The 24,998-nt window shown below is 49.2% G+C and overlaps 2 protein-coding genes and 1 long non-coding RNA gene across 5 annotated transcripts; all 3 read left to right on the top strand.

The window, feature by feature from the left end:
- Positions 1–1,260: 1,260 nt before the first annotated feature.
- On the top strand, positions 1,261–3,560 carry mrps33 (mitochondrial ribosomal protein S33). Its single transcript, XM_061229757.1, has 3 exons — positions 1,261–1,446; positions 1,803–2,019; positions 3,176–3,560. Exons 2-3 carry the CDS (start codon positions 1,805–1,807, stop codon positions 3,279–3,281), a joined length of 321 nt encoding a protein of 106 aa, XP_061085741.1. The 5' UTR covers positions 1,261–1,446; positions 1,803–1,804; the 3' UTR covers positions 3,282–3,560.
- A 1,064-nt stretch (positions 3,561–4,624) lies between these two features.
- Positions 4,625–24,144, top strand: LOC133118804 (serine/threonine-protein kinase B-raf-like). Of its 3 annotated transcripts, none has more exons than XM_061229053.1 (20): positions 4,625–4,821; positions 7,149–7,250; positions 8,483–8,743; positions 8,926–9,029; positions 9,563–9,665; positions 10,302–10,450; positions 10,531–10,650; positions 10,817–10,976; positions 12,642–12,681; positions 13,318–13,437; positions 14,327–14,463; positions 14,881–14,998; positions 15,481–15,565; positions 15,703–15,879; positions 16,216–16,262; positions 16,418–16,536; positions 16,727–16,858; positions 16,999–17,133; positions 17,423–17,576; positions 17,722–19,204. In XM_061229053.1, the coding sequence occupies exons 1-20, from the start codon at positions 4,660–4,662 to the stop codon at positions 17,742–17,744; spliced, it is 2,448 nt and encodes an 815-aa protein (XP_061085037.1). In that variant the 5' UTR covers positions 4,625–4,659; the 3' UTR covers positions 17,745–19,204. The 3 variants fall into 3 exon arrangements, with proteins under 3 accessions (XP_061085037.1, XP_061085035.1, XP_061085036.1); XM_061229051.1 differs by lacking the exon at positions 17,722–19,204 and adding an exon at positions 24,065–24,144 and having other exon boundaries at positions 4,660–4,821; XM_061229052.1 differs by lacking the exon at positions 13,318–13,437 and having other exon boundaries at positions 4,660–4,821.
- On the top strand, positions 19,311–23,792 carry LOC133119071 (uncharacterized). Its single transcript, XR_009706483.1, has 2 exons — positions 19,311–20,593; positions 20,792–23,792. It is a non-coding gene; the product is annotated as an uncharacterized LOC133119071 (long non-coding RNA).
- Positions 24,145–24,998: the final 854 nt, after the last annotated feature.

The following is a 24,998-nucleotide window of genomic DNA, read 5'->3' as shown; positions in this document are numbered from 1 at the left end:
TTAGCTACAGTGGATTACTTTGCAAACTTTCTGTGTGACATTTCTTCAGCTGAAGCAACTTTTTTAATAGCTTTGGCTGTGTTTGCAGCTCTCAGTCCACACACAGCTTGTCATCTCAGGATGTAGAAACAGAACGCATTAACTTGTCGTTTGTATTTGAGGACGTGCGGTATCTCCCTTCGGTTTTATCTTCGGGGCTGTGTTAATGGATACATTCTGCCCGGAGAGACGGTACGTGCGCGAAACAGGGAATCTGCTGACGCCTGAGCCACAGCGCCACCTACTGGGCAGAGATATGACTGAACTGAAATAAGTGACGTCATCTCAATTGATTCCGCATAAATTCCGTTATGACGTTCCAATATTTTCACTGTTTTTAAGAACAAATGGATCATTTTTGGAAAACATTGAGCCAACACTGGCCTGTAGATATACTTCTGACAAACTGAGTGTATATATATTGACAAGCCAGGGAAATTCAATCAAACAGTTGATTGAATTTGATTGAGTTGCAATGAGGCTTATATCGTAAGCTTAAATGCTATATACACTCACTGAACACTTAATTAGGTCTTTATTAGAACTATTTTTTCCTTATTAATCTTCTGCTACTGTAGCCTATCCACTTCGAGGTTTTAAGCGTTTGGGTTAGAAAAACAGCCGAAAAACAGTGGCTCTTGATCGTTTACATGCTTTTGTGCATTTAGCTGCTGCCACATGATTGGCTGATTAAGTATTTGCATAAAGAAGCTGGTGTACATGTCTACCTAATAAAGTGCTCACTGAGTGTGTAACATATCTACATATATTAAGCCTGTATATAACATATCTTCAGATCTCAAAAAATATGAAAAAACTTTTCTCTAATTATTATTTTGTGAAACTCATGAGCGTCGCCTGGTGGTGAAGACTCTGTACAACCCATTCTGCCGTGTTTCATGTCCTCATTATTCAGATTAGAAACATGCGAAATTATTGAACATCTCTGGGCGCTCATCTACCAAAATATGTTAAACATGTTATGATATATCCTCTGTCATAGCTATCTACATAAAGATAGACAATTATTTGTTGCGATTTATACCGTTGATTTATCAATTGTAAATTCATATTACTTGCTGTAATACGATTGTTGTAAGAAATATAGAAGATTGCATTCCAATACCATAGCAATACCGACGATATTATGTTTGAAAATTACCTTCACTTCTACCTGTCGAAATCTATGGTCTAAATAGAGGTATACGGAACTAAACTTAGAGAAACTGCGGATGTACGGAAGGTACTCGGCGAAGCACCGTTGCGTGAACTCCGGAAGGTCACACTTGCGCAGGCTGTGGTGCAGTGTGTTTTCTTTTGTCAGAATTAATGATGTATGATTACAAATAGATGTCGGTTTTGCAGTAATATAGGTTTTGCAGAAATAGTAATTTGTGTATTTGAAAGGTAAGTTACTGGTTGTGCGTCTTTTCACAAGTAAGATTTCTTCTGACAGTAACCTGGCGATTTAATTATTTTAGTGTATACTGTACTTACTGTCAGGGATGTTACAACATTACTATTGTTGTTACTATTGATGTTACAGCCATTTCTGTTTCCAGCCCTGTTAACGCTCGTTTGTGTTGTGCTACCGGATGTGTTGTTTAATTGGGTATAATGTGCTGTATTCTGGACATGGTTTTATTCCGTTTGTGTGAACAGTTTGCTTCTCTATGAACAAAATAATAATAGTCATATCGCTGACTATCAAGAGCAAAATTTATTCCGTTGTGGATGTGATTATCCCGCTTTGAACGCTGCAGCGATGGCGAACCTGTCCAATTACGGCATGCGCATGGCTCGCCTGAGCGCACGCATATTTGGGGAGGTGGCGCGGCCCACGGACACCAAGTCCATGAAGGTGGTGCGGATATTTGAGGAGACCCCCTTGGCCAAGAGGAAGGAGGTGTACGACTGGTACCCCCTGCATAAGGTGTACTTCGCCCTGACCCAGAAACTCCGCTACATGGGCCTCTTCAGGTACCTGCCTTTTTCGTGTGTGTGTGTGTGTGAGTGAGTGTGTGTGTGTGAGTGAGTGAGTGAGTGAGTGAGTGAGTGAGTGAGTGAGTGTGTGTGTGTGTGTGTGTGTGTGTGTGTGTGTGTGAGTGAGTGAGTGAGTGTGTGAGTGTGAGTGAGTGAGTGTGTGAGAGTGAGTGAGTGAGTGAGTGAGTGAGTGAGTGTATGTAGTGTGAGTGAGTGAGTGAGTGAGTGAGTGTGTAGTGTGAGTGTGTGTGTGACTCCTCCTCTGCAGGGATGAACATGAGGTGTGTGTGTGTGTGTGTCTGCAGGGATGAACACGAGGTGTGTGTGTGTGTGTGTCTGCAGGGATGAACACAAGGTGTGTGTGTGTGTGTGTGTGTGTGTCTGCAGGGATGAACATGAGGTGTGTGTGTGTGTGTGTGTCTGCAGGGATGAACACGAGGTTTGTGTGTGTGTGTGTGTGTGTCTGCAGGGATGAACACGAGGTGTGTGTGTGTGTCTGCAGGGATGAACACGAGGTTTGTGTGTGTGTGTGTCTGCAGGGATGAACACGAGGTTTGTGTGTGTGTGTGTCTGCAGGGATGAACACGAGGTTTGTGTGTGTGTGTGTCTGCAGGGATGAACACAAGGTTTGTGTGTGTGTGTGTGTGTGTGTGTGTGTGTCTGCAGGGATGAACATGAGGTGTGTGTGTGTGTGTGTCTGCAGGGATGAACACGAGGTGTGTGTGTGTGTCTGCAGGGATGAACACGAGGTGTGTGTGTGTGTCTGCAGGGATGAACACGAGGTGTGTGTGTGTGTCTGCAGGGATGAACACGAGGTGTGTGTGTGTCTGCAGGGATGAACACGAGGTTTGTGTGTGTCTGCAGGGATGAACACGAGGTGTGTGTGTGTCTGCAGGGATGAACACGAGGTGTGTGTGTGTCTGCAGGGATGAACACGAGGTGTGTGTGTGTCTGCAGGGATGAACACGAGGTGTGTGTGTGTCTGCAGGAATGAACACGAGGTTTGTGTGTGTCTGCAGGGATGAACACGAGGTGTGTGTGAGTCTGCAGGGATGAACACGAGGTGTGTGTGTGTCTGCAGGGATGAACACGAGGTGTGTGTGTGTGTGTGTGTGTCTGCAGGGATGAACACGAGGTTTGTGTGTGTCTGCAGGGATGAACACGAGGACTTTAAGGACGAGATGCGCCGGTTGCGGAGGCTCCGGGGGAAGGGCCCCCCGAAGAAGGGAGAGGGGAAGAGAGCGGCCAAGAGGAAGTAGCTTCACCCCAGTGTGCAGGCCTGCTGGTCACCCCCGTGTGCAGGCTGCTGGTCACCCCCGTGTGCAGGCTGCTGGTCACCCCCGTGTGCAGGCTGCTGGTCACCCTCGTGTGCAGGCTGCTGGTCACCCCCGTGTCTGTCACATGAATCCTGGACTAATTTGACATGCAGCAAGATGACCTCATTCATGCTGTCTGAATAATAAAGATGAAGTCAGACCCTGGTTACTGTTACAGCTGTGGACTGGACATCTGAATAAATTCTTTTTTGGTTTAAATAATTTGGAGTGACACCTGTGTTTTGTCTTGTGTTCATTGCCTCTACTTTCCTGTATGTATGGTGAATGTTATTGGATATTAATTATATGGAGTCTCATAAGTTTTGTTTCATTTTAAATATTTTGGTTTTATTGACATTTGGAAAAATAGCCCTGTTTTTTTAGAAGTTAAATGCTTGAATAAGAATAATTGAGTGGGCCCTCCCATGCTGACACATTCAGATCTGCACAAACACATGGCGATCAGAATGATCTTACAATACAGTTACAATTCAGCTATTTTAATTATCCTTGTTAACACCTTTTTCTAAACTTTTCCCGCTATACATAACCTAATATACATAAGCAGCTGCCCCAGAAAGGAACATTTTTCCATTATCATCCATGTATGAAGACATGGGAATCGCACATGTGTGGTCAATGAAGCATCAGAGTAATGTTCGTGTTCATGTTCATGTTAAAAGCATGCGGCTTTCACCTCAAAGATAATGCCATGTTTTAGATCATAAAGCTGCTTGGTTTGTGACAGAATATCCCCCACTGTGACCCCGACAGATGATCAGTGAATCTGCTGAGATGAATGCCCTGGAAAACAACCAGTGACACAAAAAACCCCTTTAGCATGCTGAGAGCCGGGAGACACTGGTCAACGGATGCTAATATATCTGATCGTTATCACCCATTACCCTACACCTATACTGTACAAGTGTGTATGTGCAATTATCTATTTGTCGAATAATCTATCTAAGACAGGGTCGAATATATGCCTAATTATAGATGAATGATATCTGAAATTGAAATTTGGATAAAGGCGCTATATAAATGCAGACCATTGACCAGGCTGCAGCTGTTGCCAGTGAAGATCATAACTAATTAACGAGCTCTGTTAATAGCAGTCTAGTATAAAACAAACGCACTTTTCCCATTTTATATTTAGTAATGAATTTTTCCCCATTATTTTGTGTCGACACATCCTGGAGGAATCGCGCTATTATAATTTTGGTCCCGGTGTCCTCCTGTGGATGGACTCTCTGTCGCCCCCTGCTGTCCCATCCTCTCTCCTTTCTCTATTATTTTTCTGCTCAGTTTCTCGCAGTTTAAAATGGCGGCGTTGAGCAGCGCCGAGTCTCCACCGCCCGTCTTCAACGGAGACGCCATGGACCGTGATCCAGAACGGGAGAGAGGACTGGACGAATTGGGTGCCGGGCTCGACCCAATATGTTCCGGCGGGATCACCGAGAGCCAACAGGACATTCCCGAGGAGGTAACGTTATGCAGCGGGAGACAGGGCAGAGATAGTGGCTAGGGAAGTCCGACGCTGAGCAGAGACTGCTGGATGTAAATCTCCAGGAAACACCGGTAGCTAGCTAATAGCGGCTATCTAGTAGCTCGTGTGGGCATGCATTGCAGGTGACCGTATGATACAGGACATGCAAATCATTATATGTTATACTGTGCATTGGTCTGGATTGCATATTAATTTAATTATGCAGAATATTTTATGCCATGTTTTTGTGTGTGTATCTGTTCGTTTTGCTGTTTGCATACACAATGTTTATTATTAGGCCAAACTAGCTGCACTGGCTATCTACATTTAATTCTCTTTACCTATCCCCCCGAAGCTTCCTTCAGCAGTACTGTAGATTAGAAGGCAGTGCCTTACCAAGCTAGCTAACGTAGCTAGGTTGCTCACGTTAGGCGCAGTGTTTGCAATGGGGTTTGAGTCTGAGTGAGAATTTTTTTTAAATAAATTGAGGTTATAATTTTGCCTATTTTGACGCATGTACATATTGTATAGCAAACGACAGGTTTGGTGTTTCTTGCAACCATATAAGTTGTCCATCTGTAGCAAGCCAATTTGATTTAGCCATAGTTCTCTAACGTTAGCTATAGGCAACACGCATCGCATTTCCATAATTTTGTTTGGAGTCTTGCTCTGTTTGCAAAGCAGGGTATGAACAGTGCACGGCTCGGCGCTGTTTTGGTTGAATCAAGCATAATGTTGCATTATCTATTTTACATTTAGAAATATTAACAACATTTCTCTTGGATGTTAATCTACACCGTGTATTGTAAACATATGGAAGTTTTCCATCTTTCTTTTTTAAAAACATGCAAGAAAACGACTACAAGAAGAAAGAATGGCACAATGTATTAAAGTGGATGAAATGCTGTCTATTGTCCGATTGCCTATCTGCGTTTTCACGATCTGCAATATAGTTTGCGCCATTATCTTGGACAGATATTTATGAAGCTGCATTTGCATGGAAATTATTGTTCACAAGTTGAGGTGAAAAGCGCTTCAAGAACAACACGGGCACAACATACTCTAAATATTCCTTTACTTTTCAAGTAAATTACGAAATTCTCATTTTTATCCATCGACTCTATATTGAAGTTAATAAATGTATAGCTTGATCAGTATTGTGTTTGTGGACAATCTGTAGTATTATCGACACTAAATACCCCAGAGGAATGTCTGATGTCTGATTTGTGTTGCCAAGCTTAACGCCAGGTAAATCTTTTTAAGGTGGACAATATGTCTACCTGTTCCTGGAGATCCTGTAGGTTTTCACTCCAACCCTAACAAACCACACCTCATTCATCAGCTAGAGCAGGGCCGCCCAGCCCTGTTCCTGGAGATCTGTCCTGTGGGTATTTTGGGGTTCCCCCATGGCCTGGAGATCTGTCCTGTGGGTATTTTGGGGTTCCCCCATGGCCTGGAGATTTGTCCTGTGGGTATTTTGGGGTTCCCCCATGGCCTGGAGATCTGTCCTGTGGGTATTTTGGGGTTCCCCCATGGCCTGGAAATCTGTCCTTTGGGTGTTTTGGGGTTCCCCTTTGGCCTGGAGATCTGTCCTGTGGGTATTTTGGGGTTCCCCCGTGGCCTGGAGATCTGTCCTGTGGGTGTTTTGGGGTTCCCCCGTGGCCTGGAGATCTGTCCTGTGGGTATTTTGGGGTTCCCCGGTGGCCGACCGTGAGCCCCCTGCATGCATGCTGCCCCCTCAGTGGAAGCCCTGCGATTGGCTGCTTCTGGTTTCGGCAGATTGTGCTGCTGTGGCCCAGGTCAGAGCCAGCCTGTTGGCTCTGGTACCCTGCTGTCAGTCTTCTCCCGTTACTGACCGCACTGACACAACCCTCACGTCCCTTACGTCTCAGAAACCCACTGTTGGACCGCGCTGCACTCTGGGTGCCTCTCGCTCCCTGTGCTGACCCGGGTCAGTTCTGATGTCCGTACGCAGTACTGAATGTACAGTATCGTGCAGCAGTGCAGTTCTTCTGCTGTCCTGAACGTGCCAGTGGTGCTGTTTCCCCAGTTGCAGTTGCTGCTAGCTTACCTGTTTGTGCTTGTGAGAGATGTAGAAAGAGGGCAAATGAAATTATTTTATGTTCATCGGTGATTCTGGCTTCAGGGCTGTGCCTCGTGGCTGGTGCCTCACGCAGGAGGGGAGGTTAATGGCCTTTCTGAAGTGAAGAGGACAGAGGATTTGGTCCGGTCATTAATATTTTAGATCATATGTGCCTGTAATTATCTCCTGTGAGGTTGTTGTCCCATTGAGGCTGACAGTAACTTGTGGTCCTTTTTTTCAGATTTGGAACATCAGACAGATGATTAAACTGACACAAGAGCACCTGGAGGCTCTTCTGGATAAGTTTGGGGGGGAACACAATCCACCGTCAATATATCTGGAGGTGAGTGGATGAGATTTATCCATTTGCTGTGATGGTTTCACTGATACTGACATGACACAGGTCTCAGATAGATGGTTAATCTGGGAGATATGGACTAACACTGATGAGTTTACACTGATTGGTGTGACATCACTTTGACCTGCCCTGTCTCCATTACTGTAGGGAGTCGATGTTCATCAGCTCTACCCTTCACATATTTATCCTCTCAACAGAGTTAGGAGTGATTATAATATTGTAATCTGATTTGTGAAAAAACCTATGGTTTAAAATGGATTACATTTTTGCCAAAGTTAGGTAATCATGTCAACACCATCTCCTGAATATTTGGTCTTGGATATTTGAGTCTAAACCCTAAAAATTCCCTCGGGATGAATAAAGTATCTATCTATCTATCTATCTATCTATCTATCTATCTAGTCCTTGTTGAGATGGCATTACTTTCTGAAGTAGCATGGCACTGTTTTGTATCACTGAATTCCTGGTTCTCCACCCTCCTTTTACCTGGGAGTGCAAGAAGGCAGTCTGATCTATCCATAGCACCAATTACTCAGGAGAAAATGAAACCAGAGCTGGATTTGAATTTATGGTTGGGTAATGTTGGACAAAGCTGTGTGTTGAGGCAGGGTAATGTTGGAGTAAGTGTGTGTTACAGGCGTATGAGGAATACACCAGTAAGGTGTGCCTATGAGTAGTACACCAGTGAGGTGTGTGTGTGTGTGTGTGTGTGTGTTTCAGTGTGTGTGTTACAGGCATATGAGGAGTACACCAGTAAGGTGTGTGTGTGTGTGTTGCAGGCCTATGTGGAGTACACCAGTAAGGTGTGTGTGTGTGTGTGTATATGTGTATATGTGTGTGTGTGTTGCAGGCATATGAGGAGTACACCAGTAAGGTGTGTGTGTGTGTGTGTGTGTGTGTGTGTGTGTGTGTGTGTGTGTGTGTGTGTGTGTGTGTGTGTGTGTGTGTGTGTGTGTGTGTGTGTGTGTGTGTGTTGCAGGCATATGAGGAGTACACCAGTAAGGTGTGTGTGTGTGTGTGTGTGTGTGTGTGTGTGTGTGTGTGTGTGTGTGTGTGTGTGTGTGTGTGTGTTGCAGGCATATGAGGAGTACACCAGTAAGGTGTGTGTGTGTGTGTTGCAGGCCTATGAGGAGTACACCAGTAAGGTGTGTGTGTGTGTTGCAGGCCTATGAGGAGTACACCAGTAAGGTGTGTGTGTGTGTGTGTGTGTGTTGCAGGCCTATGAGGAGTACACCAGTAAGCTGGATGCTCTTCAGCAGAGGGAGCAGCAGCTGATGGAGGCGATGGGGACCAGCGGCCCCTCCCCCTCCCCGTCCCCCTGCCCCTCCCCCTGCCCCTCCCCGAGCCTGCCCGACCTGAGCGTCCCGCTGGCCCCCGCCTCCCTGACTGTGCCCCAGGGAGACCCCTCCCGCCCCAACCCCAAATCCCCACAGAAGCCCATTGTGCGTGTGTTCCTGCCCAACAAGCAGAGGACTGTGGTGAGTGCGCCCCCTAGTGGCTGGAGGACCAGGGCTTGAGCGCTGCACTACGGGGTTTTGTAGTTAAACTGAGTCAAACTGTCTCACCTCATTGGCAATATTTTTGTGTTATTTATAAGTAATAGAAATAAGATGTCTCTGTCTGTCTCTGCTTGTCTCTGTCTGTGCGCCCGTGCATGCAGGTCCCGGCGCGCAGTGGCATGACTGTTCGGGACTCTCTGAAGAAGGCTCTGATGATGAGAGGACTGATCCCAGAATGCTGTGCGGTCTACAGGATCCAGGATGGGTACGTTCTGCAGCTCTGCAGACGGGTCTCTCTGCAGACGGGTCTCTCTGCAGACGGGTCTCTCTACAGACGGGTCGGGTCTCTCTGCAGACGGGTCTCTCTGCAGACGGGTCTCTCTACAGACGGGTCTCTCTGCAGGCAGGTCTCTCTACAGACGGGTCGGGTCTCTCTGCAGACGGGTCTCTCTACAGACGGGTCGGGTCGCTCTGTAGACGGGTCGCTCTGTAGACGGGTCGCTCTGTAGACGGGTCGCTCTGTAGACGGGTCGGGTTTCTCTGCAGACGGGTCTCTCTGCAGACTGGTCTCTGTAGGGAGTGCAGCTCTGCAATGCAGCTCCAGTGTAAATGTGATCCATGTAGTCTCCCCAGTTGCTTTTGTGCCAAAGCTGAGAATTCATGTCCTCATGTGGCCCGGATACCTGCGGTTCTGTAGGACTTATTCATATGAATATCATTCATATTCAACCGTTACAGAAGAGCAGGTACAGGCTGGGATCCTCCTCTGACCTTTGACCCCTGTCTCCACCTGCCCAGGGAGAAGAAGCCCATTGGCTGGGACACGGATATCTCCTGGCTGACAGGGGAGGAGCTTCATGTAGAGGTTTTGGAAAATGTGCCCCTGACCACACACAATTTTGTAAGTATTGTTGCGAGTTCTGGGATCAGCATGACCGTAAATACTCAGAAGTGAAGTGAAGGTGCTTGGGTTAGGAGCAGGGTCAGCTGATGATGATGATGATGATGATGATGCTGATGATAATGGCATTGATGGTGATGATGGTGATGATAATGGCATTGATGGTGATGATGGTGATGATGATGGCATTGATGATGATGATGGTGATGGCATTGATGATGGTGGTGATGGTGATGATGATGGCATTGATGATGATGATGATGATGATGATGGTGGCGATGATGATGATGATGGTGATGACGGTGATGATGATGGCATTGATAATGGTGGTGATGGTGATGATGATGGCATTGATGGTGATGATAATGGCATTGATGGTGATGATGATGGTGATGATGATGGCATTGATGATGATGATGGTGATGGCATTGATGATGGTGGTGATGGTGATGATGATGGCATTGATGATGATGATGATGATGGTGGTGATGATGATGATGATGGTGATGACGGTGATGATGATGGCATTGATGATGATGATGGCATTGATGGTGATGACGGTGATGATGATGGCATTGATAATGGTGGTGATGGTGTTGAATGATGAGGATGATGATGGGAACGGTGCATTTGCAGGTGAGGAAGACGTTCTTCACCCTGGCCTTCTGCGACTTCTGCCGGAAGCTTCTCTTCCAGGGCTTCCGCTGCCAGACCTGCGGCTACAAGTTCCACCAGCGCTGCAGTACGGAGGTCCCGCTCATGTGCGTCAACTACGACCAACTGGAGTGAGTACCCTAACCCCCCATAGCGTATTGATAATGAGGTGTGGGTGTGTGCTGTTTAAACGCTGCTGGTCTCTCCTCAGCCTCCTGCTGGTGTCCAAGTTCTTTGAGCACCACCCCATCAGCCCCGAGGACACGTCGTCTGGGGGGGCCACGCCCGTGTCTGAGGCCTGCCCCCCCCTCCCCCCCTCAGAATCCGCCGGGTAAGAGGGCTACTTCCCATGGAGATTTTCCATCTTCAATTCAGTCAGTTTGAGAAAGTAACTGGAATTCCAGTCGTTGAACTTTTAGCTGAAATGGAACTGGACCAGTCCCCCCCCCCCCCCCCCCATCTTAAACAGCCATGTTATATTCTTTCTGCCCCCCTAGGTCTGCCTGCCACCCTGGCTCCTCCCCCTCCAAGTCCATCCCCATCCCTCAGAACTTCCGGCCAGGCGATGAGGACCACCGGAACCAGTTTGGCCAGAGAGACCGGTCCTCCTCCGCCCCGAACGTGCACATCAACACCATCGAGCCCGTCAACATCGACGTGAGTCTGCAGGGAGTCCTCACATGAGGATGCCTAACCTGGGTTTCATCAAACTAAACTAAACTAAACTAAACTGAAACTGCTAAAGCAAAATCCCTCTCCTCTGTCCTCATCTTCCTCGACCTGTCGGCCACCTTCGATACAGTCAACCATGAGATTCTGCTCTCATCGCTGTCTGGGATGGGTGTCACAGGTTCTGCACTCGCTTGGTTTTCCTCCTACCTCTCTGGTCGCTCCTACCAGGTGACTTGGAGGGGCGCACTCTCCGACCCTCAACCCCTACGAACTGGAGTCCCGCAGGGCTCGGTTCTTGGGCCTCTCCTCTTCTCGCTATACACCATGTCTCTTGGTTCTGTTATCTCTTCCCACGGCTTTTCTTATCACTCCTACGCTGATGACACCCAACTCTTCATTTCCTTCCCCCCCGACACCCAAATCACCACACAGATCTCTGCCTGCTTGGCTGATATCTCTGCGTGGATGACTTCCCATCACCTGAAGCTCAACCTTGCCAAAACTGAGCTTCTCTACATCCCTGCTAAGTCCTCTCCGTCAATCGACCTCTCATTGACTGTTGAGGACTTTGTAGTTTCCTCCTCCCGTACGGCAAAGAATCTTGGGGTGACTCTTGATAACTGCCTCACCCTGGCTCCACAAGTATCCTCCACTGCCAGAACCTGCAGGTTCTTTCTGTATAATATACGCCGTATCCATCATCTCCTGACTGAGAAAGCCACCCAGCTAGTCATTTCCCGCCTGGATTACTGCAACTCCCTCCTAGCCGGTCTCCCAGCGTGTGCCATCAAGCCCCTCCAGCTGGTCCAGAATGCTGCAGCCCGCCTGATCACCAATCAGCCCAGGTCGGCTCATGTCACCCCGCTTCTCATTGGCCTCCACTGGCTTCCCATTGCCGCACGCATCCGTTTCAAGGCCCTAGTGTTGGCATTTCAGGCTGCTAAGGGGACTGCCCCACCTTACATACAATCCCTGATCACTCCCTACTCCCCAGCTAGACCACTCCGGTCTGCCAGCTCTGGTCGCCTTACGGTTCCCTCTCTACGTGCACCTGGCGGTCGAGCTGCACGTTCACGCCTGTTTTCCGTTCTGGTTCCTCAGTGGTGGAATGACTTGCCTACCACTGTCAGAACAGCAGAATCCCTCCCCCTATTTCGACGCAGGCTCAAAACCCACCTTTTCAAACCCTACCTTAGTCCTCCCTCCTGATTTCCCCTGCCCCTCCTTTCTGATATCCCTATCCTTGTCTAACCCCCCCCCCCCCCCCCCCCCCAAAAAAAAATAAATAAATAAATAAATAAATAAATTCTGATGACAACTATGTTTAGAACAGCATTTCCTGTGTATTTTGCTAGTTTCTGGATGTGATGCTCTGACTTATGGTAGAACCTATGCACTTGTAAGTCGCTTTGGATTAAAAGCGTCTGCCAAATGACTAAAATGTAAAAATGTAAATGATATGTGTATTAGTTATTGGCATGAACAGATGCACAGCGTGTGTGTGTGAGCGTGTTTGTGAGCGTGTGTGTGAGCGTGTGTGTGAGCGTGTAAAGGACTAGTTGAGCGGTTGGAGTCGGAGCGGGTTGTGAGGGTTGGGGTGATGAAAGCTGATTGGTGCACAGCTCCAGTTACTGTGTTCTCTGGTTTCAGGACCTGATTGGAGGCGCGTGTTTGCAGAGGTCAGATGGCGGTAAGTCTCTCTCTGTCTCGGTCTCTCTCTGTCTCTCTCTCTCTCTCTGTCTCTCTCTCTCTCTCTCTCTCTCTGTCTCTCTCTCTGTCTCTCTCTCTCTCTCTCTCTCTCTCAGCTCCATTCTTCCTCCCGCCATCTCTTTGTCCTGTACGTCAGTGACAGGCTCGTATGAAAGCTCCAGCCCCGCCCGATTGTTTAGGGTGTTATTTCCCTGTCACGGAGTTTCCATTCTGTATTCCTCATTCCTCCTACCCAGAATGCACAGCTCTGAGTGTGCGTCCGTCTCTCTTCCCTGAGCTGGTCTCCGCCCGGGTGTTCAGCCGTAGTTCAAGAACTTTACACCCAAATTGCATGTCTAAAAATGTCCCTGACTTTGATCCAAAAAATAAAGTGTGAACCAGCGCAGTATCGAGCCCTCCCTGTTCTCGTTTATTTAGTGTCGTTTCCCCGCCGTCCTCTCTGAAGCTGGCACCTCCGCTGGCCAGCAGGGGCACTCTCACAGAGCTCTGACTGGGGGGAGCTCCGGGGCGGGGTCGGGAGGGGGTTTGGGTGTTTGGAGGTTTGGCGGTTGGCGGTTGGGGGGGTTCCCTGGCGTCCTTAGCCTGTGATGTGTGTCTGTCTCTCTCCCCCCTGCAGCCCCCCCGACCCAACCCGCTCGCTGTCTGAGGAAGCCCAGAACCCGGACCGCCAGCCCCCTCCTATACTCCTACCCCAATGACATTGTGTTTGATTTTGAGCCTGGTCCTGTGTTCCGAGGTAGCTAGGCCTTTGTGTGTTCCACACTGCTCTCTCTCTCCCCCTCTCCCGTCACAATCACACCCTCACTGTCTTCTCCGCTGATAGACTTCACTGGGCCATTTTTATTCAAATCAGAATAAATCAGAAATATATTGGCCGCAGATGTGCATCTGTGTGTGATGTATTTCTTGGTTAGATCGCACTCGCCTCCTCTCCTCTGTTCAGCTCAGCGGTTGTTTTCGGGAATCGGTTTGCTCTGATGGAACAGGAGACATTTCTGAAAGATACACTAATGGTAGATTTCATATCATTTCTTTATTATTTATTTATAAAATGCGATGTGATTTGTTTGCTTCTCAGACTTTTAAATTTGGCTGGATTAAAAACTTAATCACATTTTTATGTTCTGATAGTTAACATTAATTAAAAAAAATTATATAGTATATTTTATAAATGACACTAATTACCATAAGTAACTCTTCTTGAGCTGCGTATTATTATGGACCAGACAAATGCTAGTAATGGCTGTAACATGTAAACATAAGCCATATTTTTGTATCAGGCAAATATAATTTCCACATAGTTGTAGGACTTGTGACCCCGCTTGCGTGCCTGAGTTACTGTTGAGGGCTGTAGTTTGTTCACTTGAAGGTGAGCAGTGAGACAAGATGGCTGACATTGTTCCTTGAGCTGAAGTTGGGTGGGTCTGTGTGGGGTTAGGGCACATGTCCCCCTGCTGCCCCGCCCCCCCCTGCATGTGCTTGTGTGACTCTCCTCCTCCATCGTGAGACTGCAGACCTGGTCCAGCTTCCACTGCTTACCCTCTCCTATTGGGCCCTCCGCAACTTTATCCTTATCCACCGCTCTCTCCCTCTCCCTCTCTCTCCCTCCCTCTCCCTCCCTCCAGGCTCCACCACAGGGCTGTCGGCCACGCCGCCTGCCTCTCTCCCCGGCTCGTTGATCAGTGTGAAGGCCCCGCAGAAGTCCCCCAGCCAGCCCCGTGAGCGCAAGTCCTCCTCCTCCTCTGAGGACCGCAGCAAGATGGTGAGCCTGCTAATGCTAGGCTAACGGTGATGTGCTGGTCTCTCTGTAGAAGACGCTAGGCTAACGGTGATGTGCTGGTCTCTCTGTAGAAGACGCTAGGCTAACGGGTGATGTGCTGGTCTCTCTGTAGAAGACGCTAGGCTAATGGGTGATGTGCTGGTCTCTCTGTAGAAGACGCTAGGCTAATGGGTGATGTGCTGGTCTCTCTGTAGAAGACGCTAGGCTAACGGGTGATGTGCTGGTCTCTCTGTAGAAGACGCTAGGCTAACGGGTGATGTGCTGGTCTCTCTGTAGAAGACGCTAGGCTAATGGGTGATGTGCTGGTCTCTCTGTAGAAGACGCTAGGCTAACGGGTGATGTGCTGGTCTCTCTGTAGAAGACGCTAGGCTAACGGGTGATGTGCTGGTCTCTCTGTAGAAGACGCTCGGTCGGAGGGACTCGAGCGATGACTGGGAGATCCCTGAGGGGCAGATCACGCTGGGGCAGAGGATCGGATCGGGCTCCTTTGGGACGGTCTACAAGGGGAAATGGCACGGTAGGTCTGTGCGGGGTCCAGCTCTGTGTGGGAGTTGAGGACACTCTGATGATACTCTAAACTGAGTGTTCAATCAGGCGTCCATAATGGCGGCGCATGCTAACGGCGGGTTTGTTAGCGGTGTTAGCGGCGCATGCTAACAGCGGGTTTGTTAGCGGTGTTAGCGGCGCATGCTAACGGCGGGTTTGTTAGCGGTGTTAGCAGCGCATGCTAACGGCGGGTTTGTTAGCGGTGTTAGCGGCTCATGCTAACGGCGGGTTTGTTAGCGGTGTTAGCGGCGCATGCTAACGGTGGGTTTGTTAGTGCCTCATGCTAAGGGCGGGTTTGTTAGCGGTATTAGCGGCGCATGCTAACGGCGGGTTTGTTAGCGGTGTTAGCGGCTCATGCTAACGGCGGGTTTGTTAGCGGTGTTAGCGGCGCATGCTAACGGCGGGTTTGTTAGCGGTGTTAGCGGCGCATGCTAACGGCGGGTTTGTCTCTAGGGGACGTGGCTGTGAAGATGCTGAACGTCACCGCGCCCACACCCCAGCAGCTGCAGGCCTTCAAGAACGAGGTGGGGGTGCTGAGGTGAGGGAGCGCCTGGTACACGCCTGGTACACGCCTGGTACACGCCTGGTACACGCCTGGCACACGCCTCACTAACACTCGCGCTCTGAGGATGCATTACACACAAGGACTCTTACTTGGCTCTGTGCCCCCCTCAGAAAGACGCGTCACGTGAACATCCTGCTCTTCATGGGCTACACCACCAAGCCCCAGCTGGCCATCGTCACGCAGTGGTGCGAGGGCTCCAGCCTGTACCACCACCTGCACATCATCGAGACCAAGTTTGAGATGATCAAGCTCATCGACATCGCCCGGCAGACCGCCCAGGGCATGGAGTGAGTGAGCCTGCCTCCACCCCCTCAGGACCAGTGTGATGTAGTGCAGTGTACCATAGAGTAGTGTGAACACTGATATCAGTGTACCATAGAGTAGTGTGAACACTGATATCAGGGTACCATAGAGTAGTGTGAACACTGATATCAGTGTACCATAGAGTAGTGTGAACACTGATATCAGTGTACCATAGAGTAGTGTGAACACTGATATCAGTGTACCATAGAGTAGTGTGAACACTGATATCAGTGTACCATAGAGTAGTGTGAACACTGATGTACCCTGGGTGGACGGAGGGCTTATCTGTATCTGACACGGTTCTGTTTCATCCTCTGCAGTTATTTACATGCAAAGTCCATCATTCACCGGGACCTGAAGAGCAACAGTATCCTTACCTGGACCACCCCGGTCCTGTATCGCTTTTAAACCGCATGTTTTTCATATTGAATCATTTCTAGTTTCCGTGTGAATGTTCGGCTCAGTGAGGCCGGGCGCTGCACTGCATTGTGGGCAGGGTTTTGTGTCCTTAGTCCTCCTCAGACATCTTCCTGCACGAGGATTTGACGGTGAAGATTGGGGACTTCGGTCTGGCCACAGTGAAGTCCCGCTGGAGCGGGTCGCACCAGTTCCAGCAGCTGTCTGGGTCCATTCTGTGGATGGTCAGTGCTGTGTGTCCGACCTGGGTCACGTACAGAACCACACAAACCCTGAACCCTTAACCCCTAACCCCTAACCGTGCTGATCTTCTGGTCACTGGTTTTTTGCAGGTTTATCTGGTGCGAGCTCTTGGATTTGTGTCTGGTGACAGCTCTGATTGGTGGTTGTCCTGTGGCCCTTATTTCCCCCCAGGCTCCAGAGGTGATCCGGCTGCAGGATAAGAGCCCCTACAGCTTCCAGTCGGATGTCTACGCCTTTGGGGTTGTGCTGTATGAGCTGATGTCCGGAGCCCTGCCCTACTCTAACATCAACAACCGAGACCAGGTGAGCAGCCCTACTCTAAAATTAAAAAGCGCAACATTAGTGCATGATCATATTCCAGTGACCGTTTGAAGTGGAGGCATATCGGGGCCTGTTCACACTTCCTGGTGTGGTCACCATGGTGATGCCTCCCTGTGCTGCAGATAATCTTCATGGTGGGGCGGGGCTACCTGTCACCTGACCTGAGCCGGGTGCGCAGCAACTGCCCCAAGGCCATGAAGAGGCTGATGGCTGAGTGTCTGAAGAAGAAGAGGGAGGAGCGGCCCCTCTTCCCCCAGGTAACTGTGTGTCTGTAGATCCTGGCATCTGTGAGCTGTGTGTGTCTGTAGATCCTGGTGTCTGTAGAGCTGTGTGTCTGTAGATAATTGTGTGTGTGTGTGTCTGTAGATCCTGGCGTCTGTAGAGCTGTGTGTCTGTAGATAATTGTGTGTGTGTGTGTGTCTGTAGATCCTGGCGTCTGTAGAGCTGTGTGTCTGTAGATAATTGTGTGTGTGTGTGTGTGTCTGTAGATCCTGGCGTCTGTAGAGCTGTGTGTCTGTAGATAATTGTGTGTGTGTGTGTCTGTAGATCCTGGCGTCTGTAGAGCTGCTGGCTCGCTCCCTCCCTAAGATCCACCGCAGCGCGTCAGAGCCCTCTCTGAACCGGGCGGGGATCCAGACCGAGGACTTCAGCCTGTACGCCTGCGCCTCCCCCAAAACACCCATCCAGGCCGGGGGCTACGGTGAGTGCCCCCCAATCACATGACATCATGGCCCCCCAATCAGAGACCAGCCATGACCAAGCCCTGATCTGATTTGTTGGGGTTTTTACATGGCAGTTACAGTAAGAGTGTGATAATCAGTGGTGTGTTCTGCTCTGCCCCACAGGAGAGTTCTCTGCGTTTAAGTAAACCCACTGCACCAGTACGTCCCACGCCACTTTAAAAACAGAAAAAAAAGTCTTGTGTTCCTACAGTGGGGTTCATCCTTTTCAGAAAAATAACTTTCCAGAAGAAGTGTGCCGTTATCTGTCCTCTCCAGCTTCAGAGCGACGGCAAAATAACAACAATCTGAGAGAAGAAACGTCACGACTACAATCACAAACAGGCACTCGCAGCCACACCAACAACCACCGCAGCCCAGCGAAATTACAGATCCACTGGGACACCGTGTAGGAGACTGGGAGTGGGCCCTCTGCTGCCAGGAGAGGGGGAAGAGCAGGAGGAGGAAAGGATAGTGAGGAAGAGGAGGAGGGATAGTGAGGAAGAGGAGGAAAGGATGGTGAGGAAGAGGAGGAAAGGATAGTGAGGAAGAGGAGGAAAGGATAGTGAGGAAGAGGAGGAAAGGATAGTGAGGAAGAGGAGGAAAGGATAGTGAGGAAGAGGAGGAGGGATTGTGAGGAAGAGGAGGAAGGATAGTGAGGAAGAGGAGGAGGGATCCTGAGGAAGGGGGTGGGGCTGAACCCTGCCCAGGTGAAGTGTGGAGAGGGTGTGGTGCAGGACAGCTCTGACCAATGAAACTGCAGGGCTGAGAGGGCAGCCCCAGCCCCGCTGCTCATTGGCTGGTGTCTCAGCCAATCCCTGAAGAGCATCAGTGGTGGTCCGGTTACACCTTTTGGAAGATGACTTGAATGGTACTTTTTTATGATGTAATTTGTGTTTGGGGTTTTCTTAAAGGAGAGACTGCTCATTATGGACCATACACATCAACACCAAGATTCCACATCTCATTCTGCGTGCTGATTGGCCGCAGGTTTCTGTGGACCACTGCTGTTTCTGATCATGCGTATATGGACCCATTTTATTTATTTTTCAAACACAAATTTAAAATATTCCAAGGATCCTGTCTGTTCGGTCCCTGAGAGGGTTCTGGGGGTAATGCTCCCCACGTTTATCCGCTGAGTTTCGCATGGACCCATGATCTGCTCGCTCCAAACCCCTCCACAAAGCGCAGACAAAACAAAACAAAACAAAACTTCAGTTGGTTGAGCGCCTGACGGGACGGAGGCTGCCGGTTCTCCAGGCCGTGGGCCCTGGGCACGGTGACGGAGAGCGTTTCGGGACCGGCCCGCCCGGAGCCTGGCCCCACCGCGCGGACCAGCTCTGCTAGCGCAGGCGTTCGGGGAACTCAGTGTGCCAAAACATGCCCTGCTCCTTCACTTCCAGCACATTCAGAGTCACTGTGTGCCTGGACTGCTGTCACTGCTCACACTGTGTGTCTCTGAACCGCTGCTGCTCCTCACCCCTTCCTGATCCCTGCGGGGGGGGGGGGGGGGGGACGTGGCCTTGTGGTTCTGACCGAAGTTTGTGTGAATTTGAAAATCAAGATGACCACAGTGTACTCTTCTGTCCTCGGTCAGGACAGACGGCTATAGAAGGGTTAGGGGTTAGGGGTATGGGTTCGGGGTTCGGGTTAGGGGTTATGGTGTAGGGGTTAGGGGTTCAGGTTAGGGGTTAGGGGGTTAGGGGTAGGGGTAAACCAGCCCCTTTTTATTCCACTTGAGCATCTCTAATTTTCATTCCTGCGATTATTTTAGCTGTCATACTTATTATATAAGTTTTTTAGTGTTTTTTTTTTTTTCTTTTACAAGGACAGGCAGGCCTGCAGTTATGTTCCCTCATTGTTATTGATTTTGTTTGAGAAATCTTCATTTTGTAGTTTTTCTGTAACTGCTGGTGTAGTCCTTCAGACCTGCACTTTGTTGGCTTGAGTCCAAGAGGGACTTGCCATCTCAAAAAAACAAAAAAAAACAAAAAAAAAAAGTTCTGTTTAAATGGTATTAGCAGGTGAGCTAGTCCGACCGGCGCTGTTGGTGTGCAGTGCCGCTTGGATGATCAGAAGCGTTGGGCTCCTTTCCCCTCCGCAGGCTCCCTGGACCGTGTGTGTCAGCAATGAGAGGGCACTTCAGATGTGCTTTAGGGTGAACTTACCCCCAGGAGTGTGCTTTGACTCACTCCTGTGCTGTTGGTCTCTGTTCCCTGTTGCCTGTTCCCTGTTTCCTGTTTCCTGTCCCTGACTCGGTGTAGAACACGCTGGAGCGGCTTTCTGATTCTCCTGCTCATTAAGCTCCTCCCCTAAGAGCAGCAGGCCCCGCCCCCTGCCATTAGCCACGCCTCTGTGTCTGAGCTGATGCCAGTGGCTTATCTCTGGCTCAGGAGCAGGTGAAAGGCAGAGGCCAGCAGGGGGCGCTGTTGGTCCTGTAGACGGCTGAGCTGGTGGTGGGAACAGGAGCAGGTGAAAGGCAGAGGCCAGCAGGGGCGCTGTTGGTCCTGTAGACGGCTGAGCTGGTGGTGGGAACAGGAGCAGGTGAAAGGCAGAGGCCAGCAGGGGGCGCTGTTGGTCCTGTAGACGGCTGAGCTGGGGGTGGAAACAGGAGCAGGAGTGCTGTGATGGCTCCAGGCCTTCCCTCCAGTGGCCAGAGCCGCAAACTCTCATGAGCAAAATACACAAGCCATTATTTTCTTTGTTCAAGAAGTTGTTACTTGGCGTAAGGCTATCGCTTTCATCGGACAGCAGGTTGTTCATCCTGATTTTGGGTGCTGGCAGTGCTTGTGAAGTGCATGCTGGGATTGATTCCTGTTCCCTGGCTCTCGGCAGCATACCCATGATGCAGTGCGGTGCGTTGTGCTCGAGGTGCAGAGAGGTGCAGAGACTGGCGTGTTTCAGAGCCTGAGGATCAGGGCTGACTGAGCGAGGCACGCAGGGCCAGCGCGTGGCCCAGCCTGTAATGAGCCACACCGCAAGTCCAGCTTACAGAGCGGTGTAACTGCGTCAGAGCGCAGGTGTAACTGCGTCAGAGCGCAGGTGTGACTGCATCAGAGCGCAGGTGTAACTGCATCAGAGCGCAGGTGTGACTGCATCAGAGCGCAGGTGTAACTGCGTCAGAGCGCAGGTGTGACTGCGTCAGAGCGCAGGTGTGACTGCATCAGAGCGCAGGTGTAACTGCATCTGAGCGCAGGTGTGACTGCATCAGAGCGCAGGTGTGACTGCATCAGAGCGCAGGTGTAACTGCGTCAGAGCGCAGGTGTGACTGCGTCAGAGCGCAGGTGTGACTGCATCAGAGCGCAGGTGTAACTGCATCAGAGCGCAGGTGTGACTGCATCAGAGCGCAGGTGTGACTGCATCAGAGCGCAGGTGTAATTATCCTGACTTAATGAGCAGGGAGGTCTCCAGCCTTAACGGAACACAGAACCGTGTGTTTAACAGTGCTACAGCCGCTGGCCGAAACCAAGACCGATTCAAACCCGTTACACATTCACTGTGCCTGTCCAACCTTATTAAAATCAACATACACAACGGTCATGTTTTAAATTCAAATATAATAATGGCATTCATGACTTTGTCCCAAAAGTATATCATTCGGTTATTTTTGGACATGTACAAGAGTTAGATTTTATTCCAAAATCCCTTTTCAAATTTATCTCTCTTCAAATTTATCTCTTTTCAAATTTATCTCTTTTCAAATTTATCTCTTGACAAATGTTTGCCACTGTCACTTCAGTAAAGCGCACTGGCCAATATAAATTAAAATAAATTGCAAAAGAATTGGAAGACTGACTGCCAAAGGCGGTCAAAATAGCAAATGATTTTAATTGAAGTGGAGGATTAATGTTGAATAAAATGTGTCCCCTGACGCTAACGTGGGCTCTGCTCTGCACTGGGGGCTTCGGCTCCCCGGTGCAGCAGCTTGAAGAAGCTGCTTTGAGGCTTTCGATGAAAATGTGAGTGCTCGGTTTTGAATAAATAAATGATTTGCTGTTCAGGCCTCAGAGTCGGATCCCAGGCACTTTATCCGTGTGAAATCTGCCGCTCTGTAAAATGGAGGCTTCATTATGCGTTCAGCATGGAGCCACTTTCAGCTGTTCCCTTTCCTCTCTGTTCCGCGATAAGATTCACCTCATAAATCTGTAAATAAATTAGCTTATGAATGTGTAATGGGACTGGGAAAATAACCAAGAAAATCTGCCCATGAAATGTAATGTTTTTATTGTTTGGGAATGTTTATCCTCGAGCGACCCCAGAGCCTTGCTCCCGCTGAGGACCCGGACCTGGCGGGGTTAACCTCGTTTCACTCAACCAATCATAAGGAGACTGGCCCGTCCATTTTGGGGGAATGAACCTTAACTTTCCAGTCACAACTTGGATCTGCCCCAAACCACAAATATTTTGTCAGAAACACTGTTGCATCATTTGCCTTTACCCAAAAAGTACTTTTACATTACATTACATTACATTATTACTATATTATATATATATATATATATATATGTATATGCACACAATAATTCAGGTGGCATTCCCCGAGCCATGCCAGTCAACAGTAACTTCATTTAAACCGTGTGTGTGATCACTCTGTCATTCACCAGTTCTGGAGCGCTTCTGGAGCGGTAGATGGCGGGTTGAGGATTAGTGCGGTGTGGTTAGTGGACGCGTGTGAGGGGTCCTCGGTCCGTGAGCGTGTGCGGAGATCAGCTCCTGTCTGCCGCATCTGTTGGGCTGAAACGGCTTTGTTCAGCTGAAACGGCTTTGTTCAGCTGAAACGGCTTTGTTCAGCTGAAACGGCTTTGTTCAGCTGAAACGGCTTTGTTCAGCTGAAACGGCTTTGTTCAGCTGAAACGGCTTTGTTCAGCTGAAACGGCTTTGTTCAGCTGAAACGGCTTTGTTCAGCTGAAACGGCTTTGTTCAGCTGAAACGGCTTTGTTCAGCTGAAACGGCTTTGTTCAGCTGAAACGGCTTTGTTCAGCTGAAACGGCTTTGTTCAGCTGAAACGGCTTTATTCAGCCCTCGCTCATTTGAACACAGGCCCAGCTCTCAGAGCTGTGATTTATTAAATCATTCGGCTAAATGCTCCGTCGCTCCGTCGCTGGTCCTGAGAAAAAGGTTTTGTTTCAGATATGAGCCCTTGAGCTAGAAATGGCCGTTTGTTATTTCCATCTGGAGAAACTCCCCAAACATTTCACTCACTGTTGGTAACCGTTCTGAAGCCTAAGATATCGAAGATGAGGAACTAACGGGAGCTGGTGTTTAAAAACTGTGCTGTATTTATATATATTTTTATTTTTGAACAGAAGAATGTTGTTACAGAGGTATATCTTCTAAAGCATGATCCATTGAAACGATGGACTAACCTGACCTCACTTTCTCCTTGTATAGTTTGGCCATTTTCTGTTGTTTTTCTTAATGTATCTGGATGCTCTCCTTTCACCAATTACCCCTGCAGACCACCCTCTACCTGCCCCTCTACTGCCCCTCTCCTGCCCCTCTCCTGCCCCTCTCCTGCCCCTCTACTGCCCCTCTACTGCCCCTGCTACCTGCCCCTGCTACCTGCCCCTCTACCTGCCGCTCTACTGTCCCTCTCCTGCTCCCTGCCCCTGCTCCCTGCCCCTCTACCTGTCCCTCTACCTGTCCCTCTACCTGTCCCTCTACCTGTCCCTGCTCCCTGCCCCTCTACCTGTCCCTCTACCTGTCCCTCTACCTGTCCCTCTACCTGTCCCTCTACCTGTCCCTCTCCTGTCCCTGCTCCCTGCCCCTCTACCTGCCCCTGCTCCCTGCCCCTCTACCTGCCCCTGCTCCCTGCCCCTCTCCACTCTGATCCTTTGCGTTCCTGTCCCTGTTTGTGTCCTGCTGAATTCCAAACTCCACACCGCTGGTCCACTCCATGTTTCCCTCGGGTCAGGGTGGGGTCAGGGGCAGGGCGTTGTCATGGGTGGGGCGTTGTCAGGGGCGGGGCGGTTGTAAATTTGTATATTTGAAAATACTGTCAGTTTGCTGGAAGGCATGGAGATTAAAATGACAAAAATAAAACGTTTAAAAATGTTTTGATAGAGGAAATCCTGAGAAACTATTTCTGTGTAAAATAACTATTTAAGACTGTATTATATGAATGGAGAAAGGAGTAAATATATTTGTTGTGAATATGAGATACTGCTATATTAAAGACATGCATGAGACATTGTCAACACTGTGTTTTTATTATTATTGTGTGGGATTGTGACTGGTGTGTGTTCTCTGCATGCGGGTGTACGGTGATGGTGTGTTCTTCAGTGTAATGAGGGGACCAATCACTGCTGCTCCAGCTTTCAATCAACAGAAGAATAAGAAATCCAAAAACGATGTGCTATATGCCAACTATTATATTTACAATGTACATTTTAGGTTACTTTCCTGGAGTAGTAGTCCTACAGCTTCTAATAATTATTTTGTTTCTTGAATGCTTTTCACACAAGGACAGAATCAGCCTGGAGCGCCTCGCGGTGGAGTCGCCTGATGATTCCCGGCATGCTGAGCCTGGAGATGTAGTGTAATATAAATGCAAACGTAGAATAAAACTGAAATAGAATTTGTGCAGCTGTACAAAGGCTTGTAAATTATGACTAACTGAACACAGTGCCCTGTGACCCTGTTCAGGATAAGCGGGTTAAGATAATGGATGGATGGATGGATGAACACACAGTGCTGGAACGCAGCTCAAACTGCAGGCAGGAAGGGGGGAAGTGTTTCAGAAATGCTTACGGCATTTCAGAGCTGGGCTGCTCTACTGATGTTGGCATTTTTCAAATGTAAGGTTTCCTCTCCCCTTTTAGTTTGTTATTATAGTCTGTCCTGTAGGAGCTCTTGGGTAATGTGGTCTGTATTGGGGGCTCTTGGGTAATGTAGTCTTTATTGGGGGCTCTTGGGACGCTTGTAGAATCTTTCGAATGGATTTACTGTTTAAAACCAGAAGGTGAACTTGCTGAAGTGAATGCCTTAGCCTTACTGTGGCTCTCCATGGACAGACTCCAGATGGCCAGCAGAGGGCAGGATTCAGCAGAGGTATAAGATGTACAGCCTCATTCTGGGTATGACATCAGCACCTGCAGGAGGGCCCGGTCCTATTGGGGAGGGAAACGGACCGTGGTCCCCAAATCTCACTCGCTGGGTCCCACGGTGCGCCGTGTCGGCCCGTATACAGACTGCTCATGTTCAGTGTTCACTCGCCTCATGAAGCCAGGCCCCGTGCTCCTGTAGGCCCCGTGCTCCTGTAGGCCCCGTGCTCCAGTAGGCCCTGCCTCATGAAGCCAGGCCCCGTGCTCCAGTAGGCCCCGTGCTCCAGTAGGCCCTGCCTCATGAAGCCAGGCCCTGTGCTCCTGTAGACCCCGTGCTCCAGTAGACCCCGTGCTCCAGTA

The sequence above is a fragment of the Conger conger genome, chromosome 19 (genome assembly GCF_963514075.1).
Source record: "Conger conger chromosome 19, fConCon1.1, whole genome shotgun sequence".
NCBI lineage: Eukaryota > Metazoa > Chordata > Actinopteri > Anguilliformes > Congridae > Conger > Conger conger.
Note: the sequence above shows the minus strand (reverse complement) of the source record. Positions and strands in the feature narration are given on the sequence as shown.

What these genes read in the sequence shown, in the direction of transcription:
- LOC133118804 (XM_061229051.1), top strand. Translation starts at nt 4,660, where the DNA reads ATGGCGGCGTTGAGCAGCGCCGAGTCTCCACCGCCCGTCTTCAACGGA. An exon ending in CTGAGGACCGCAGCAAGATG is followed by an intron (nt 14,464 to 14,880) that starts GTGAGCCTGCTA and finishes GTCTCTCTGTAG; the next exon opens with AAGACGCTCGGTCGGAGGGA. An exon ending in CTACAAGGGGAAATGGCACG is followed by an intron (nt 14,999 to 15,480) that starts GTAGGTCTGTGC and finishes GTTTGTCTCTAG; the next exon opens with GGGACGTGGCTGTGAAGATG.
- mrps33 (XM_061229757.1), top strand. Translation starts at nt 1,805, where the DNA reads ATGGCGAACCTGTCCAATTACGGCATGCGCATGGCTCGCCTGAGCGCA. An exon ending in CGCTACATGGGCCTCTTCAG is followed by an intron (nt 2,020 to 3,175) that starts GTACCTGCCTTT and finishes GTGTGTCTGCAG; the next exon opens with GGATGAACACGAGGACTTTA.